General features: G+C 41.8%; 1 protein-coding gene across 37 annotated transcripts in view; it reads left to right on the top strand.

The window, feature by feature from the left end:
- Positions 1–18,990, top strand: part of RIMS2 (regulating synaptic membrane exocytosis 2) — a 503,290-nt gene that overhangs the window by 464,909 nt on the left and 19,391 nt on the right. Inside the window, exon 1 of one of the 37 annotated variants that reach the window (XM_075743544.1) lies at positions 17,787–18,009. The exons of the other annotated variants lie outside the window; for them this stretch is intronic. Coding sequence (XP_075599659.1) covers positions 17,880–18,009 — 130 coding nt within the window. The 5' untranslated portion in view covers positions 17,787–17,879. Of the gene's footprint in view, positions 1–17,786; positions 18,010–18,990 lie in introns of those variants that run through there. 37 annotated transcript variants of the gene reach the window in all.

Here is an 18,990-nt window from a genome sequence, read left to right as displayed (position 1 = left end):
AGCTGGTCAGAGAGTACCAGCTGGAAGGACCTGCTTCCCCGCACCTTGAGGAGCATGTGGCAGGGACCCAAGGCAGTGGAAAAGGCAATGACTAGATGCTTTAGTCAACTGAAACTCAAGTCAAATTTCCTATAATGTGAGTTGTGTGTGTTATCTGGGCACTCAGCAGGACCCCAGAGTATAATCAAAGCCTCTGTGGTTTCTGTAATGGAATCACAGTAATAAAAATAGGTACATTCCTCTGCTGGTTTCACCCAATCCCCAAAGGAATAAATTCAGTCTGTTCTGAACTCAACAGTGGCTCCACAAATCTCAGGAGATAACCCTCCCATGACAATATCCTGGAGTTGCCACAGTCTGTGTCCTCTGTCTACTTTCCCCTGCCTATATATTGCAAATTTCTCCACTTGCCCACTTTTCATATGCTTACTGAAGTTCCCTTTCACAACTAACTTCTCCTGTTTAAAATCTTTTCTCCTCTAGAAGAAAGCCTATTCTTGTTCATACTGAATTCAAAAGGAACTACTGCACCCATTTTTTGTCTTCCAGCTGGCCTGTTCATTTAGCTGCCTATGGCAAAAATCCTTTTTCCTAGGGTGCTGATCTTGCAAATGGCAGTCCAGGAGCATTTATATCCCTGCAGACCTTCATTAGTATCACCAGGACTCTGCAGGCATTAGGGTTTGTGTCTACAAATTCCTTTATGTGACTTAAGCCAAAGATTTTAATGGGCACTTGGCTACAGTCATCCTTCTAGTTCAGTCTCATCTGGCTAGCCCAAACTGCATGGAAGGGAAGTTTCTTCCCAAGTACAAGTTGTGCAATCCCAAGTGCAACTACAGGCTGGGTGGAGAATGGATTGAGAGCAGCCATGAGGAGAAGGACTTCGGGTGTTGATTGATGAGAAGCTCAACATGAGCCAGCAGTGTGTGCTTGCAGCCCAGAAAGCCAACCGTGTCCTGGGCTGCATCAAAAGAAGTGTGACCAGCAGGTCAAGGGAGGTGATTCTCTTCCTCTGCTCTCGTGAGACCCTACCTAGAGTACTGCGTCCACTGGGGTCCCCAACATAAGAAAGACATGGAGCTGTCAGAGCGAGTCTAGAGGAGGGTCACAAAGATGATCAGAGGTCTGGATCACCTCTGCTATGAAGACAGGCTGAGAGAGTTGGGGTTGTTCAGCCTGGAGAAGAGAAGGCTCCGGGGGACCTTATAGCAGCCTTCCAGTATCTGAAAGGGCCTACAGGAAAGCTGGAGAGGGACTCTTTATCAGGGAGTGTAGTGACAGGACAAGGGGTAATGGCTTTAAATTGAAAAAGGGTAGATTTAGCTTAGATATAAGGAAGAAATTCTTTCCTGTGAGGGTGGTGAGGCACTGGCACAGGTTGCCCAGAGAAGCTGTGGATGCCCCCTCCCTGGAAGTGTTCAAGGGGCTTTGGGCAACCTGGTCTAGTGGAGGGTGTCCCTGCCCATGGCAGGGGGGTTGGAACTAGATGATCTTTGCGGACCCTTCTAACCCAAAACATTCTGTGATTATATGGTTCTATGATTCTTCCCTTCCAGTTGAAATCTGGCAGTGATGATCAGTGGTTTGTCCAAGTCTTATATAAAAATTAATTGCATGATTTGCATCAAATCCTGGATTGAGGTGTTTTCTATTTAAATGTATGTATCTTTGACTCTGTCTTTTGTGGGTGTCTGCCCAGAAAGCAATCGCTCTTATTTTTTGTCATCCATTTACATATCATCTTCACCTAACATTTTAGTTCTCTCCAGACCTGTTTGCTGGCTTCCTCTGATGGATCTCATTACCTGTTTGCCAACACCTTAGCCACCACTTTACCTTAATCCTGTCACAAAATTTTATTTATCTTCAAAGACTTTTGTAGTTAGGAAGTCTACAAAAGTTTCCCATTTTTCTCTATCGGTTCATTTTGTTATATGGCAGTAAAATGGTCCAGGTTCATACCTTTCTATCTGGTACAATCATATATGAACTTGAAATGGGATTATCTGATACACCTCAGTCATGCTGGATGCAACACAAAGCAAGCACAGAACCTGAGTCAAAATTTGTATACTGAAAGAGGCACAAGTCCCTGAGTTCAAGCACCCAGAGTTGGTCACTGCTTTCTCAGATCACTGTCTGAACACAGATTTTTAAGCGTTGAGGCTTTCCGAAATAGAAGGGAAATATTTTCATCACTCTTTGCAGCTTAGGAGTTATTAAAAAAATAAGAAAAAATATTTCTTATTAAGTCATTTCAAATTGAAAGTGTGATTTAATGTTTTCCTGCCTCTGTTTTGACTCCACAGTCAAACTCCAATGGGGTTGGTTTTTTTTTTTTTCCCAATGTAAAGTTACAATTATTAGGAAAATAATGTAACAAAGCAGACCAGAAAATATCATTATCCTGTTATATGCATCTCTGATGGCCCCACAGCCTCAGAAAGTGCACAGAGCTAGAGCAAGTAGGGAGAGATGCAACAATGGTGATGAAAAATATGCAACAGGATTGTTCAGTTTAGAAAAAAAAAAAATGACTGAAGGAAATGATTGAGGGTTGTAAAGTCAGGAATACTGTGAAAAAGGTGACTACAGAATGATTTATTCATTGTTCTCGCAATGCAAGAACTGGGGCATTGCAGGCAATTACCAGGCAAACAAGCAAGAGGAAGTACTTCATAATACAAATTTAAACTATGGGACTTATTCTATAAGATACTGTGTGGACCTGATGCATACACTAGCTTAAAAAGAGATTAGACAAAAAGAGGTGGGTTGGACCTCGCAATGGCAATTAAACACAAAAGCCTCTAACTCAGAGACCCTCTAAACCAGTGGTCAGTGAGAGAGAGGCATTCCTTCCTATACTTTTTTTTTCCCCTTACATTCATTTCTTAGGCATTGGTACTAGCCATGCTGACAGAGAGGATATTGAATAATTGGACCTTTGGCATTTCCTGATATGGCCATTTTTATTCTCTTATGTTTTGTCCATATTTGTCTCTGATCTGGTATATGAAAACAGCAGTCTGATTATTAGACAACACGCATGTTGGAAACCAGAAGTTTGTGTGATTTATCCAGCATGGCAGATTCAGCTCTATAAAGAAACATCTCTTTTTTTCTCACTCTGAAGATTTCATCCATTATAAATTTTATTTGGCTTTTTGCAAAAGTCTGAGTAGCTCGTGTCAAAGCTGTTTTTCATTATCCCAGTTAAACAACTTAACACTGTGTTAAGCTATTTGTCTTTAATCCTGTTTAAAAATACTTATCTTTCCCCTAAGAACAATATTCTAACCATGATCTTACCTTAATTATAAAAGATTTTAAAGCAAATAGGTGCATTACTCAGCTGATTTCTGTGCTTCCCTGACATATTTCTATGAAACCTCAAATTTAATGCTAATCTAGAGAGTTTCATGGACTAACTACGTATTTCCACAGGTGTAAGCAAAGCCAGGAGGTGGCCCCACATCTTTAGTAGACATTGGCACCAACAGTTTAACTGTGCAGTCTGTACCTTTCTGTAATATATCATGTTGCACAGAGTAAAATAAGGTCTAAATTCAAATTTAAAATGTTCTCTAAATATTTACATGAAGAAAATGTTCTCATGTGGTCATTTGTCACATTTGTGCTTAAAGAACATTTTTCCTCTTTTTTCATGTGTACAGGACTGAATTAATCTGTATATTAAATGACCCTGAATCTAAAGATATCCCCCAAACTAAACACAAAGATCGTAAGATTATTAAACATGATGGGACTGAATGAGGGTAGCACATAGAGAAAATCAGGAGAGATTTATTAACTAAACTATATTAAAACATTAACTAAAGGCCCACATTGTAAAAATTAAGAGTCAACTATCTTTGACGCACTACATAATAGGCAGATGTAGAAAAACTGTATTCAAATAACTCATTTGCATTAGTGGGTTGCTTCTATTCTAATTGAATTTTGTAGAACTCTCTAAACAAGAATGCTGGTACAGAATTCTGATGAAAGTCTGACATTTGTTAAATCCACAAAAGATTATTTTAGAAAGTAACAATAGCCAGTATTCATACAGAAAAAAAAAAAAAAAAGGAATTTTAATTAACAAAATGTGTATCTATTTTATTTTGTTTCTGAAACAAAAGGAGCAGGGTAGGGGGGGGGGGAAGAAATAAGCAAAAAATTATTGGCTTGACTTTTAGGGTTCTGAGAACCCGGAGTTCCTGACAGTTGTCTCCAAAAGAAGTGGGAAGGAGAGTTTCTCAGCTCCTCTGCAAAATAGTTTATGTAGAATTCAGCTGAAATTTATGGAGGAAGGCTTAACAACCATATATTTTTAATAAAAACATAGTTATATTGATAATTTGGGGGTTATTTTTAACATAACATCTATATATAAGGATATTTCAAATTAAATACATGTTGTCTGTGAGATATGGCAAACAGATAGGCTGTCATCCCGATATTGGTTTTTTTCAGTCCGTCATCAACTCCTACGCTTTCTGCAGTATAAAACCATTAAAATATGATATAGACGCAAGTGTGTGTAAAGAAAGACAAAATAGCATTTCTTGTGTGGGTGTGTATTTTTGTATATGTATATAAATACACACATGCATATAGACAGACACACATGCATATACTACAAAGGAGCAGTGACAGTGTAGCTGGGCAGCTCCGTCTGGGCTGGGAGGTGGGAGGCAACCTGCCCATTTGATCTGCCTGTAAACCGGCCCATGAGCTTCTGGGTGAGAGAGTCAGAAGTTGTGTGTTGTACTACCTTGCGCTCTGGTGAGTTCAAAACTTGATGTGCCTTAACTACACTAGTCCAACAGCCCAAAAAGGTCTGATAGGATCTTCTACATAGCTGACAGTCACCTGCAGTATTGGTCGTTTGGGTTTCTGTCATCTTCTAGATTTGATTCTATTATTTTTATGACTGTATGTTGTTCCTAACTGAGTCCGTAGGTTTTCCATTTTCAGTTAACATTGGCTGTTAACTTCTCCAGGACTGAAAATTCATTCATTTGCCATAGTTGGTCCTCTGGCATTACAATGTGCTACAATCAGATTGTTTCAAATTTTTTTCCATTGACTGCAGAGGGAGCTTAGGCAGCTGGCTTAAACTAGACTCCTACTTTTAATATGTGGAAGTGAAATGAGAGGAATCTTGGTGCATGTCAGTGCCACACAGCATAGCAGGATCACAAATACCTGAGCTGACTCCAGACAAACAAGTGACATTCTGCAAAACTATTTAGCCTAGCCAAATCCAGCACTGATGCAGTTTCCACTACCCAAGCTGGGGCTAAAGTACCAGCTCCGTTGTGCTGCCTAAGTAAACACATTATGTCACACAGCATGATCTGTTCTTTCTTTTTAGTTAGAGTGGTGTGGGCCTACTGCATCCTCTCTCTCGAGCAGAGGAACACTTACTCCTAACAGCAGAGATACCGGTCCATACAGGTGTGAAGTAAGATCTCTTTGAGTTGCTGGACCAGTTTCTCCACAGCCCAGATGAGGGAGGAAGAGAGACTTTCTTTGTATTGCCTGAGTTGGCCAGCCAGTTCATCCACTGTTGGTTCCCCTCCATCTTTCCAGGTCATTACTGCCAATGACAGTGCTATACCACCTACTAGGAAGAAAATTAACTCTATCCCAGCTAAAACCAGGACAAGTCTCTAACCCAGAGAAACACCTCTGCACTTAGATGAGTCATGACCACTAGCAATGGGGACTACCATGACCGTTGAAAAAGAATACAATTACTGGATTTTGTACTGTTAAATGGACCACTCTTTATTAGAATTACACCAGTGCTGGTTTCTTATTTAAAATAGCTAATACAAGCAGATAAGGAAACAGGCACACATTTCACTTTTCCTCCGCTGAGGAAATCATAGTCCTCACTTCAGTAAGCCAGTCTGAATTTACATTAGGGAAATGGAAATTGATACAAACTGTCTCAATATATCTAGGTAGGCAAAGACTAGTGGGATGTTATTTGCTAATATATTTGAAATATTGTATGCTGATGAAGGTTATCCAGATGGCAGGAAGTTTTTGCTTCTGATTTACTGAGGATAATGTAAATTTGGTGCCATTTCTTTCTATTCTGTAGCCTGTGATTTTTATCTACTGTGTCTTTCAGACCCTAAGCTCTTCTGAGCAAAAACTCAAACTATGAGTTCATACAGCGTCTTCTATATTCGGGTCCAAGCTTGTCTCGGTCATTTAGCTTTATCATTATGCAAATGTTGACTAAATATGACAACAGAAAGTAGCCAGCTGAAGCTAAAGGACCAACATTCTGAAATACAGTCAAATAGCAAATTTGGCATAATCCTAGGAAAATTGATCAAAATTGTGAACGTTATTCACAGACCTATGCTCACATGTGGTTTTGCAGATGAACAAAAGTGGCTTGAGGTTGACATCAATGATACCTCTCACATCTTTTATTTTCAGTCATTTATACTTTGTGACAGTCTAAATTATGCTTGAAAGGTATTGAACTACATATCTGAGGGAGCTTTGGAAAGTCAGTTGGTGCATAAATTTACTGTTTTGATAGTTTATGTGAGCCATAAGTATTGCTTATGTGCATGAGCTGTATGCTCAGTGTGTATTTTCAACACACTGGAACTGCTCAGGTAGCTGAAGCAAAGCGATTTCTAGACATTCTGTTCCACACACTCATTTTGCTTTAGAAGCAGAGCAAGTCTGAGGACTTTATGACTTCATGAATTTCCTTCAGTGTTACTAGCAGACTGCAGTTTGAAAAATATTTTGAAGTTATTTGGCTCTTTGGACATGTGCATACTGCTATAGGAATTTTAAAAATATTTCATCTAAAGTGATTCTTCTCAAAATTTAAGAGGAGCTGTATAGTGTTGAACAGGTGGCAAGACTTTGAACATCAAGAATTCAGTCTTCTCAACAGACTTGATTTAGCTCATGATCTGTGGAAGACTTTGAAGGAGATGCTTAAAGCCCTGTATGCTGTGTTAAACCCTAGCAATCACAAAGCACTTTTCCTAGGACTTTCACTTTGCATCTTTTTCTATGACTCAGTGATGTAGAGTGTGCAATCCGACTGCACTATTTGTTTATTGTTCGTAACCAAGTTACAGGAGAGGTAATCCTTGCAGCCCAACATAACCCGTAACTTGGCATAACAGTTCCTGGATCTGCTAGCTGCATGGCAATGTACTACGTGCTATTGTTATTCTTCATTTAGCGTTTGGGTCGCTGCATTCATTTCAGTCAAAAGTGCCTGAATTATGTGATGAATGATAACCATTGATGATTGGTATGATTTGGTTCTATGTATATTAACTTAGAAAAAGAAAATAAAGCCATTCTACCTAATATTTTCAACTTATTGTGCTAAGAATTTAGACCTGGAATTCGACCTGTCTGAAAAACACATTTAAAGTGAATGTGTATACAAAAAGATATGGAGCACAGGAAGAGGGCCATGAAAATGTTTGTGTCCATGGAGGAGGGCCACAAAAATTACCAGAGGCCTGGAACACCTCTCCTCTGAAGAAAGGTTGAGAGAGTTGAGGCTGTTGGAGAAGACAAGGCTCTGGGGAGACCTTTCAATACGTAAAGGGGTCTCATAAGAAAGATGGAGAAAGATGTTTTACCAAGGTCTGTAGTAGTAGGACAAGGGATAACAGTTTTAAACTAAAATAGGGTAGATTTAGCTTAGATATAAGGAAGAAATTTTTTACAATGAGGGTGGTGAAACACAGGAACGAGTTGCCCAGAGAGGCTGTGGATGTCCCCTCCCTGGAAATGTTCAAGGCCAGGTTGGATGGGGCTTTGGGCAACGTGGTCTAGTGGAGGGTGTCCCTGCCCATAGCAGGGGGGTTGCAACTAGATGATCTTTAAGGTCACTTCCAACCAAAACCATTCTGTGATTCCATGGTTCTATGATTATGATGTGCAAATATTTTAAATGCTATCATTGTGGCTTGCAATTTGTAGTCTATTATGCCTGTACGATATCATTCTACAGTATTTTTAGACATTCTCTGTATTTTATGTTGTCTTTAGGTCATCTTGGATGATCTTATTAGCTGGAGAAGCAAATTTTATTTCTTAAAGGCCAATGTAGATGAAGAAGCTAAAGTTGCTCAGCATTTTGCAGGATACACAGAATCAGAGAAAGGTAGAGACTGGAAAGGAACTCTGGAGATCCTCTAGTCCAACCCCCCTGCTAGAGCAGGGTCACCCAGAGCAGGTTGCACAGGATTGCGTCCAGGCGGGTTTTGAATATCTCCAGAGAAGGAGACCCCACAACTGCTCTGGGCAACCTGTGCCAGTGCTCTGTCACCTTCACAGTGAAGAAGTTTTTCCTCACATTCAGATGGAACTTCCCGTGTTCCAGTTTGTGCCCATTGGCTGTTGTCCTGTCACTGGGCACCACTGGAAAGAGTCTGGCCCCATCCTCTTGACATCCACCCTTTAAATATTTATAAGCGTTGATCAGATCCCCTCTCAGTCTTCTCTTCTCCAGGCTAAACAGACCCAGCTCTCTCAGCCTTTCCTCATACGAGAGATGCTCCAGTCCCCTCATCATCCTCACAGGTCATGCCTGGGGCCAAATCTGTATCAGCACATCTGGTCTGCAATCAATGTTAGCTAGTACTACTAGTGGTGGTAATAACAGTAATACTAGTAATAGCATACTAGTCTATGGAATTTTACAACTATATAGTGATAGTGTGGCTAACTGGCTTTCAAACAGCTAACTTGTTTCCTAACTTATTTGTAGCATAGTGATTCTGAAGCCAAATAAGTTGTTTGGCAAGCTAACTTCATATTTTGTACCTGCAATCCAATTCCTGCCTGGCAGTTTTAAATCTGTAGTAGTGTCATATCTGAGAGAAACAGGTTTCCACTGTATTACAGTATTAAAACACACAGAGTTGCTCTCTGGCATAGAGTCCAGCTAGCACAGAGCTACCCAAATCCATAGTGTGATATTCTCCTACTCTCCAGTTCAGACTTTCAGAAGTGATTTCTGGAACATTTTAACTCCCGAACCAGGACTTCATCGGAGGTGCTCTAGAACTTCAAGCCGATGCTGTGCTAGAGACGCTTCTAAAAATATATCAGTAAAATAATCAGGTTAAAAACAAATTAAAAACAAATTATTTTTTTTTCGTCAGTAATGGGATTTTGGGATTCATGTGATTGTGTGATCATGGCTGAAAAGACACTGCTATGACTCAAACGCCATGGAAACGAGAGCGGGGTAATGACAACAGCACACATTCCTCTGCCAGAAATACAGAGTGAAAACATAAAATAAAACGAAAATTTGTGATTTTGTCAGTTAAACATGACATCAGTAGATAAAAATATATGCCTTTCTTCTTGGTCATTTACAGTTTGCTTGGAGAGTATTTTTTATTGTTATTTATGGACGGATCCCAGTGTACAGCAACTGACTCAGACTCCAGTCAGTGAGTTTACAGCTGACCATTAAAATTAAGGTGTTTCATTAGCAAATTGAACTCTCTAAATATGGTGCCCTTGTAAAATCCTTGCCAAGACTTCACACCACACATATTTGCACCCATAAGAAGTGAAATTCATTACCTCATTAAAATGGTGTGGCTTCCACTGAAGTTCTGGCACTTCCAGGCATTCAGAGATTCCCACCTACAGCACTAGCCGTAGGGACGCAAGTGGCAGCTAGGCCAGCTGGCCGGAGTGGATCGGTTACGCAGGGCAGGCGATTTGAAAGAGGATGCTTTACAAGACAGATGTGGTAAGTCACTGCAGGGCTATGAAGAAGCCTCAGAAAAGTTCTGTTTTGTTGTTTTGCAGTAAAATAATGCACAGGACTGTGGCATATAGTGTTTCCAATAAATGCAGTCTGTGTTCTCAAGAAAAACAGATAACTTAATAGGCACGGAACTTTGCAAAATCATCCCTGCTTAATATACATTAACCTTCTACAGGTCACGTCAAAATTATGTTACAGACTCGCAAGTCAAATGTCTCTCTGCAGTGCTGACACTTGAACTCACCAAAGCTTTCGCCACTCGATGATAATGTAATACTTTTATACGATGAACATATCTAACCAGACCTGCAATGTAGTGGCAATGTCCTCAGCAAAGTATGTGCTCTATAGACATTGCAGCCCTGGAGTGCAGAGAACAGTGCGTGACAGGTACACACCTCACTTTCCGTCTTCTTGTTTCCACATGTCGTTTTCACACGTAGTTTGCAAAACATTTCATCTCAGTACTTTTTTTCTTTTTGTATTTTTTTCCTGGAAAAAATATAAGCATAAAGATCATAGGGTGCTTTTCTATCAGTATATATCAGTATATATCATACATATATATGATATATGTAGTATATATATACTCTATATATATCAGTATATCTTCTTAAGCAAGACAAGCAGTCTGCTGCATCAACAGCAGTGCATTGACTGGCTGCAGTCGTCGTGCAGCACAGGGTGCTCCACAGGCTGCGCAAGTGCCAATAGTTCTGTACTGGTTTTGTTCCTTCTGTACTGAAGACTAAATTATAGAGGGGAACAAATCATGTTTCATGAAGTTACAGCTTCAGAAGTGAAGTACACTGCCCTCCTCTACAATGCTTTGAAAAACTTCAGTGGGGTACACAAGAGTATACGTGAATAACTGCAGCTTGTTTCTAAGCTGATGGGTCTGATGAATTATAAAGAAGGTTACTCTCAGAGACAAAAAGGTGGATTAGGATCTAAAGAGAGCAGATAGCCTCCATGTATGCATTACAAAAAAAAAATCCAAACACTTGGTTTGGGTTTTTTTACAGCTTGATATTGTTTTCTATGAGTTTCTTTCTCAAAAGCACTTTTCCTTAGAAGAGCATGTACATTTTTAATTCTGTGCTCTTTGCTTCTCACTCTGATGAAGCATTATGAAGTAATAAATTTTGCTGAGCTCTAAGACACCTTGTGGTTTGCAGATTGTCTTATGATCACAAAGGTGTGAAATTATTTTTATCAAAATAGAAATAGTAGCGTAAAGGTTTTCTGCTCCAATTCTGACCTCTTAGTTGCTTGTAAGCTAGCTACGCTGAATTGCTGCATGCTAGCCCATTAACAACTCCTTTTGTTATTTAGAAAAATTATGACTTTATTTTGGTTTTGTGGTTTTATCATAAATGTTGGAGGGGAAAGTTAAATATATTTTATTTAAATAAGAACAGACAGATTTCACATGTGACTAATATTAGCATTAAAGCAACAGAGACTTATTTTTACAGATTTCCTTCATGTTCATTAATGAACGCACAATACAGAAGAGAATGCCAACTGCTGGACAAGCAATCCTACTATGTTGTTTAAGAAACTAAAACTGGTATTTACACGGATCTGAAAGCATGTTTTCCTGTGTTTCCAGGAAGAAAAATCTTCTTACTTTTCCATCCCTACCTTTTAAAAGAGTTTTATGTTAAAATTTCCATTTTATTTTCAGAAATTGAAATCTGTGGTTTTGGAAGAGACGTAATAAGCAATATTCTTTCAGGACTTCAAATCCATATCCTCTGAAAATGTGCAAGACTTTGAAATTATCCTTATAAGGGCTAAATTACGCACAGGTAGTGTTCCACTGGCACAGACTGTTAAGGCGATGGCAACAGTGGGAGCACTTTTTCAGTGCAGGAATACTGGAATCAGGTACCAGCAAACGAGTCCTAATGTGCTGCAAAACAAGCAGTTCTGGGAGAATCCTGTTTGCTGATACAAGTGCACCTGCATTAACAACTAGGGAATTCTCCCAGAACAGCTGTGTCAGTCAGTAAAGCCATTTTGGCAGAAATCTGTACTGTGTACCTAGTTTGATATTTGAGGTGGAGTTGACCTTAAAGTAGAAAATGCCAAAAGAATTGGGAGAATGGAAAAATTTACTGTTACCACGTTAGCAGATGGAAAAGCGTGGCTGCATTCTCCATGATTGCTTAACAGGGAATGCTCAGAAAATCCAAAATTTATTGATTTAAAAAAAACAGAATAGAATTTAGAGAACTTATATCCGATTGCTGGGCATAGAAATGATGTAGGAGTGGTCATTATGTCATGAAACTTCAAGAAGCGTAGGAAACCACCGAAGGTTAATGCTGCATGGATTGGGAGCCATTGCCCTGGGACAGAGTTCATTATCATGTTAGTCATGATCAAAAAAAAATACTAAAGCAAGAATAGTGAATTGTTATACGATGGGAAACAGTAAAACCAGCCATTACTTTGTGAAGGACCTTGTAGCTTTCTGGAATCTGCCCCTTCCGAGTGCTTGGCTGAAGTTGCCACATGCCCCTCTCAGTAGGCATGGGGACAGCCAGCACAGTCCTAACATTTAGCAAATTACAGTAAGTAGCAGCTTATTACTACACATTACAAGTTTTCGTAAACACTGTTTTACACTGACTGGGCAGTATTTTTAATGATCTTTTCAGTGTATTGTTTTAGCTTTTTAAAAAAAGAAAAAAAGTTTAATTCAGTAATAATTACAGTCTTATCTCCCAGCAATACTTGACCTGGACAAATTACTGGAAATTCCTTGAATAATAACTTATTTGGAGAATAATATTTCCTCCCATTAATACTGGTATTTATTTTCCTTTTTCTGTCTTTCTAGAATTAGTTAAGTGTTGAGGTTTCAAACTGGGTTGTTTTTTGGAGGGGGACATAATTCAGGTAACTCTTTTTCTGAGGCCCTTGATGTTGACCAAGTGTTTCTTCTCTGTTGAAGTGCACTGGCTGTCTCTGCTTAGTGAAGGCTGAGGGTATGAGAGGAGGCCAAAACTCAGTTAAATAAAACACATCTGGATTGCACCCCAGTGGGAGGTTTTGGGGGGACTATCCCTTGCGTTGTAAGACGAAGCCATTCACCCTTCTCGTAGCTAACACGTTGCACAAAGATTTTTCCTAAGTGATGAAGCCTTTGGGTAGAAAGCCATGAAAGAGTTCGAATTACACTTATAATATCTCATGCCTAGTAGTTGATAGGTGTAGTGCAAGTTAAAGATAATTAACGTATAAAAAGCGAGGCAGCTGCACTGTCTTTTCTGAAGACAACCATGATCAAAACAAATCCCTTCTGTAGCAAACAAAAGAAATCTGTGAGCAATGATTGACAGAAGAGCAGAAAAGGTGACGAAGAAAGGGGCAATAACTCCCTTCCGGTCCCATTCCCAGAACACCTTCCTTAATCACAGCATTAAAAGGGGGTCTTCAGAAACTTTAGATCACCTTTCCATAGTGTCTGCACTGAAGAATCCTCTCCAAAATGTGCACAAGGCCTTAAGAACCTCTTTATGGCAATGTGTGCTTTTATTTTGCATTCAGGAGACTGAGCAGGCTTTAGGAATTAATTCATAATATAGACAGTAATAATAAAAATATCATCTGCACAAATAATTTTGCATTCCTCAAATCCAGGAAATTATGACCTCCAGGTTCCGTACACAGAAGTAACAATAGGCAGTAAAGAAACTTTCCTTTTCTTTCCCCAGAATATGTTTTCATGAAGGAAACATCAAATAATTTTTTTCCCATGTATCCTCATTTAAAGTCTAATAATTTGTGTTTAGTTGGAGCACATCTAAAGATGGAAAAAGATGGAGAATATATTAATTTCCATATTATTTTTTCCTGTGTTTCATTACCATACATACTATATCTATACAAAAAGAGAAAGATACATATATTAAATCCAGAATCTCATGATTGGTCGCCTGTATTTAGAGCAGGTTGGCACTGAAGATCCAGTGCCATAAATTCATGTTGCATGACATTTTTTAGTAATTTTCAGGGAATACAACTAGTAAGCAATTGCTTTCCTAGTTCAGTAGATGAGCCACCAAAATACTTGAAAATATATCCAACTCTGCAAATAGAATTGCCTCAGGACAGTGCATACATTTATAGCAGATGTTTGACTTTGTTCTGTTTGGCCTGAATTCTTACAATGTGCTGTTCTTTCAGCAAACTATCAGAAAATGTTACAGAAATATGATACCTGGGAGCCTCATGCTTTGTCATGATATTTAGCATTGAGATGGGAGTTTGGATGCGGTTCCTTTAACAGGAATTTGATTCACTCGCAACTGGTGACGCAGATCAATGAGTAGCAGTTAAAATAAAAAAAAAATAAATCAGCAAAACAGCTGGGGAATGTTATCAATGCCAGGGTAGTAATCTTGTTTCCTGCAGTCAAGGCATGTGTCTAGATGGCCGACAATTAGATTATTTGTATAATGCAATCGTTAGCAACTGTTCAAGGAGAGTCTCTCGAAATCCCAGAATCCCGACAATTTATGGCTTTCTTATCTCAGTTCTTTGTCTCTGTTTTCATCCTTCCCTTTAAACCTTTATTTTAAAGAAAGAAAATCAGCAAAGAAAAGCGTATCGAGGAAGCTTGGCCAGGATTATGATCCGGTGCTTTGTCATAGATTTGCTGAACAGGTGTCCTCTATCGCAACCTCTGTTTGGGGTAATTTGGAATTGACTACGGATTGTGGAGTATTTAAAGTGATTTTCTTGGTAGAGGCTGATTTTTTTACATACTGTGCAATATTAGCAAAACCATCAACTCGTTATACTTGCTGTGGCTGCTAGGTCTTGTTCAGTGCTGAGGGGCTGAGAGATGTGGGGGCCTGGCATTGTGGCACAGCCTTCAGGGCGCAGCCGAATTCCCACCGAGGCCACACGTCACCAACGAAATGCCCCGTTAGCATCGCGTTTGGTGCGGCATGCCGACCGCTCCCGCGACGGCCGCGTCATGGCAGCACGACAGGCCTCTGTGTCAGAGGGGGACCCCCAGTTTCTGCTGAGGTCAGAGCTTAGGGGGTGGTGGCACAGGTGCTTACCTTCTTCTATGGGAAGGAAACCAAGAATATACTGCTTGAAAACTTGCTGGCTCCTAGGCAGGTGTTATTTCTTCTACAAGGGATACTTCAAAAGGGAGTACTTCCAAAAGGAGTATTTATAAATGGGAGTGAAAGTAGATTAAACAGATGTTACAAATCAGTTGCTCTTCTTTGAATATGTATTCTAGAGTTTGCTTGTATTTTTGTAAATATCTCCAAGTCGCCCAACTGTTGTTTTCCCTGTCTCTGCAGCCTTGTCATCTTTTTCAGTTTTATTCAGCTCTTTTTTATGAAAGTCATTGATTGTTCAGCTGAAATGTAATGAACATTAACTTCTTTTTTTTTTGCATCCAACTTCCCAAAAGCAGTCGTGCTTATTATTTAATCAAGCCACAGACGTTTACTTTTCTGCCGTATCTTACATTGATAAAAATGTTGAAGGAAGTTATTTTGTCTGCTTTAGTGTTTATAGATAAATTCTATAGTCACCAAGTCTTTTTGAAATGTCTTTAACAAACACTTAAACACATTTTATTTTTGCCAATTACATGCTAATTGTATTCTAGAGATTTATTATTATTATTATTATTATAATTTACTTTAGAGCTGTTTGCTTTATAGTCTTTTAGTAACATCTTTTTAGAGTAATCTGTAAACAGAAGAAGTTCACTTTGCAACTCAAGTATACTTTAATGTGATGTAGCACTGGTACAAATGCAAAGGGTGATTTTAAATGAAGTGCTGGAGGTATTGCGGGCTAACCAGGCGTCCACCTCAAACCCGAGCAGCTCGGCAGGTTTCTGTGCTCGTGGCCTGCCCACGGGCCCACCTATGCCATAGGACCGAGGTGTCCGTCTGTCTGTCCCGGCAGCTCGCCTTCTTGATAACCGGCAAAGAGTCACTGATACATTTGGCGTGCAGCCAGAGAAACATGAACTTATCTAGAATGACCAACTAAATACGCATTTAGTGGCCTGAATGAGATGTCTCAAAGATGTCAAAGCCTAGACAAGTTGCCCTGGACATCATTTCTAGCTAGTGCAGAGGAAAAGAGGATTGATGTTCTAAAATAAGCGCCTGTTGTCACATGAAACATGCTTTATTAGGAATACGAGATTATAGTTATCTAGATATGAAAATATTGTGCATATTGTAAAAATAGCTGTCGAAAGTCACTGCTTCCCTGTAGATCGAGTCACGGTGTGTTCCATCCTTGAGTGCTGAAGTTCTGATTAGTTTTCATTCCCTAGCAAAGCATGCGAGTAATAGTGTTGGCTGTTCATAATCTCTTCTATTATCCAGGCACAAATATTCCTTTCCAAACATCCACTCAATGAAATAGCTCCAGATGTGTGACTCTATACACGTTCTTCATGAAAAGTTTCAGCTGGCTTCAAACTGGCATTCTGTTTGTTTGTTTGTTAGATAGAACCCTAAATAGTGTTTATCATTATTCTGGGGGAGTTAAAGACCTTTGAAAGAAAACTGAAAAAAAATCACTTTTACTATCTTTACTGTTTAAAGGGCCAGTAAGAAAGTGACAGCCGTGTGTAAGGTTTGATACCGCTTTTGCACTGTCATGAACTATAGTGGACTAAGTTATTGATATTGCAAAAGACTGCTACAGTAGCTCGTAGCTCTTTTTAATGATGTCCAGTGCTTTACTTTCTTATCATTTTTGGGGGAAGGTTGCCAAATGCTATACACTCCATTAATATGACATACTGGATAAACAGAAAAGAAAGGTAACGTTAAATAGTGGTGAGGAAAATATGGAAGTAAAATTGAATCAAAAATAAAAACTAGGTGTTGTAGCTATGAGTAAACTCTGTGAATTCAGAAAAAATGCACCCACATTTGCTAAGGAGGCAGGTGCGCTTTAGAGTAAACAGCTTGCTTGAGGTGAAGGATTTGCCTGTGGCTTGTGGGGCCGATTCCTCGCCAGATGCTGGGTCACTGACAGGCCCAGAGGCAACGGGCACACACTGCAACACAGGAGGTTCCCTCTGAACATCAGGAAAAACTTTTTCACTGTGAGGGTGACCAAGCACTGGCACAGGTTGCCCAGAGAGGCTGTGGAGTCGCCATCCTTGGAGACACTCCAAGCTGTCTGGACACAAACCTGGGCAACTGGCTCTAGGCAACCCTGCTTAGGCAGAGGCGTCGGACCAACTGACCTCCAGAGGCTCCTTCCCACCTCAGCCCTGCAGCCATTCAGTGATCCGCACGAACAGCACCAGAGAGCAGACACTTGCCCGCTGGCTGCAGGTGTGTCCTCCCGGCCAGGAGTGCTGCCACCGGTCACGGGCCCCAGCGGCTCTCGGGGCCATGGGGGGCTTCTCCCCCCCCGGGCGAAGCATGGGCCCACCCCTCCCACGGCCTTCTCCCCGCTCTCAGCGTCCCTCCCGGCCGGCCCCAGCGCTCCCGTCCCGCCTCCTGCCGCGCTGGGGCCGCCCGTCGGCCCAGCGGGGACCGGGCGGGGAGGAATAAAAGTTTGCGGGCGGTGCCTGCGGGACGGCCCGCCGCTACCGGCCGGCGCCGTTTCCCGGTCCTCCCTCCGGCGCGGTCGGTATTTACAGCCCCGCCGGCGAGGCTCGCACGACAGGCGCCGTGTCCCGTCCCCCCACCCCCGCCCGCCCCGGTGCCTTACGCCGCCGGCTGACGGCTCACCCCGCTGATAGGCGGCCCCGTGCTGGCTGCGGCGGCCCGCCCCGCCGTGAGCAGCGGCGCCGGCGGAGGCAGCGGGGCACAGCGGGGCAGAGCCGGCCACAGCGGAGCTCCGCGGCGCGCATCCCGCCCAGCGCTCCCCGTCGCTCTCAGCCCCCCGCGGCACGGAGCGCCCGCGGAGGGCTCCGCTTCCCACCGCACCTCTCCGCTCCGCTCCCCACCGCACCTCTCCGCTCCGCTCCTGCCCCTGCGCCGCTCCGCCCGCCGCCAAGACGCCGCGCTTCTTGTACCGCGCCAAAGGCGGGTGCCGCTCGGCCAAGATGGGCCGGCAGACGGCGGCCGGCGGTCGCAGCATGCAGCGGTCACAGAGCCGGAGCAGCCTCTCCGCCTCCTTCGAGGCGCTGGCGGTCTACTTCCCCTGCATGAACTCCCTGGAGGAGGAGGACGGAGGTGAGGGGCCGTGGCGGGCCGGGGCCGGGGCAGGCGGCGGCAGGTGTGCGCGGGGAGAGACCCCCGCCCGGGGCCCCGCGGGTCGCCTCCGGGGATGGGGCGGGCCCGGCGGTGGCACCCCGGGAAGGGCCGGGGGTCGGTCGCCCTGTTCCTCTCCGGGCGGGCGGCGGTGCTGAGCGCGGGGCTCGGTGCGGGGGCACTGCTCCGGGAGAGTTACTTCTGTTAGGAGGGGGGTCGGTGACACAGTGCTCGTGCGGGAGAGTGAGGTGTGATTTAACAGACGATGTTTGTCATCACGTTGGAAATGAAGTTATTTGCTAAGCTTTAGTTACGTTGGAAAAAAAAAAAAGGGTATAGGGTCTTTCCATTTTCTGCTCATTCATGAGGAAAACAAACGACGATTCCTCACGGGTGGTTTTCTGACACTATATGGACTTGCTCAGGTATCCTACATAATTTACAAAGAACACCAGATTTGAACAATTACTGTCCCTGGTTAACTTTTTCTTAGAAACAGCAGTGTAGGTAGAGGGCTATTGCGTACAAGTAGACCTTGCAGGTCTCGCTCACAGTTAATAAAAGTAAGTCCAACCAGTAAATGCTTGTGTAATTTCCATATATTTGTTGCAGGACCAGAAATTCGCATAACAAAGAAAAGAAATGCAACGGATTTTCTCTAGGAAAACACACACGCACACACAAAACACACTAAAACCCAAAACTTAAGTGAGCTATCAGAAAACTGTGGGTAATAAATGTGTATGTATAGTTCAGCATGACACCAAACACTACTCAGTACAGAACCTGAGTTACAGGAGATTGTTTGGAAAATACTGGTTTCATAAAGAAAATCATCTGGCGTGTTTAAGTATGTTTACATACAGAATCGACTTACAGTCTTCCTAGTGTTTATCAGAACTAATTCAAGATTTTTTTAATTGCATTAAGATTAATTGAGCATATTGCACCTTCAGAACATTT

Source organism: Balearica regulorum, chromosome 2 (assembly GCF_011004875.1).
Source record: "Balearica regulorum gibbericeps isolate bBalReg1 chromosome 2, bBalReg1.pri, whole genome shotgun sequence".
Classification (NCBI taxonomy): domain Eukaryota; kingdom Metazoa; phylum Chordata; class Aves; order Gruiformes; family Gruidae; genus Balearica; species Balearica regulorum.
Note: the sequence above shows the minus strand (reverse complement) of the source record. Positions and strands in the feature narration are given on the sequence as shown.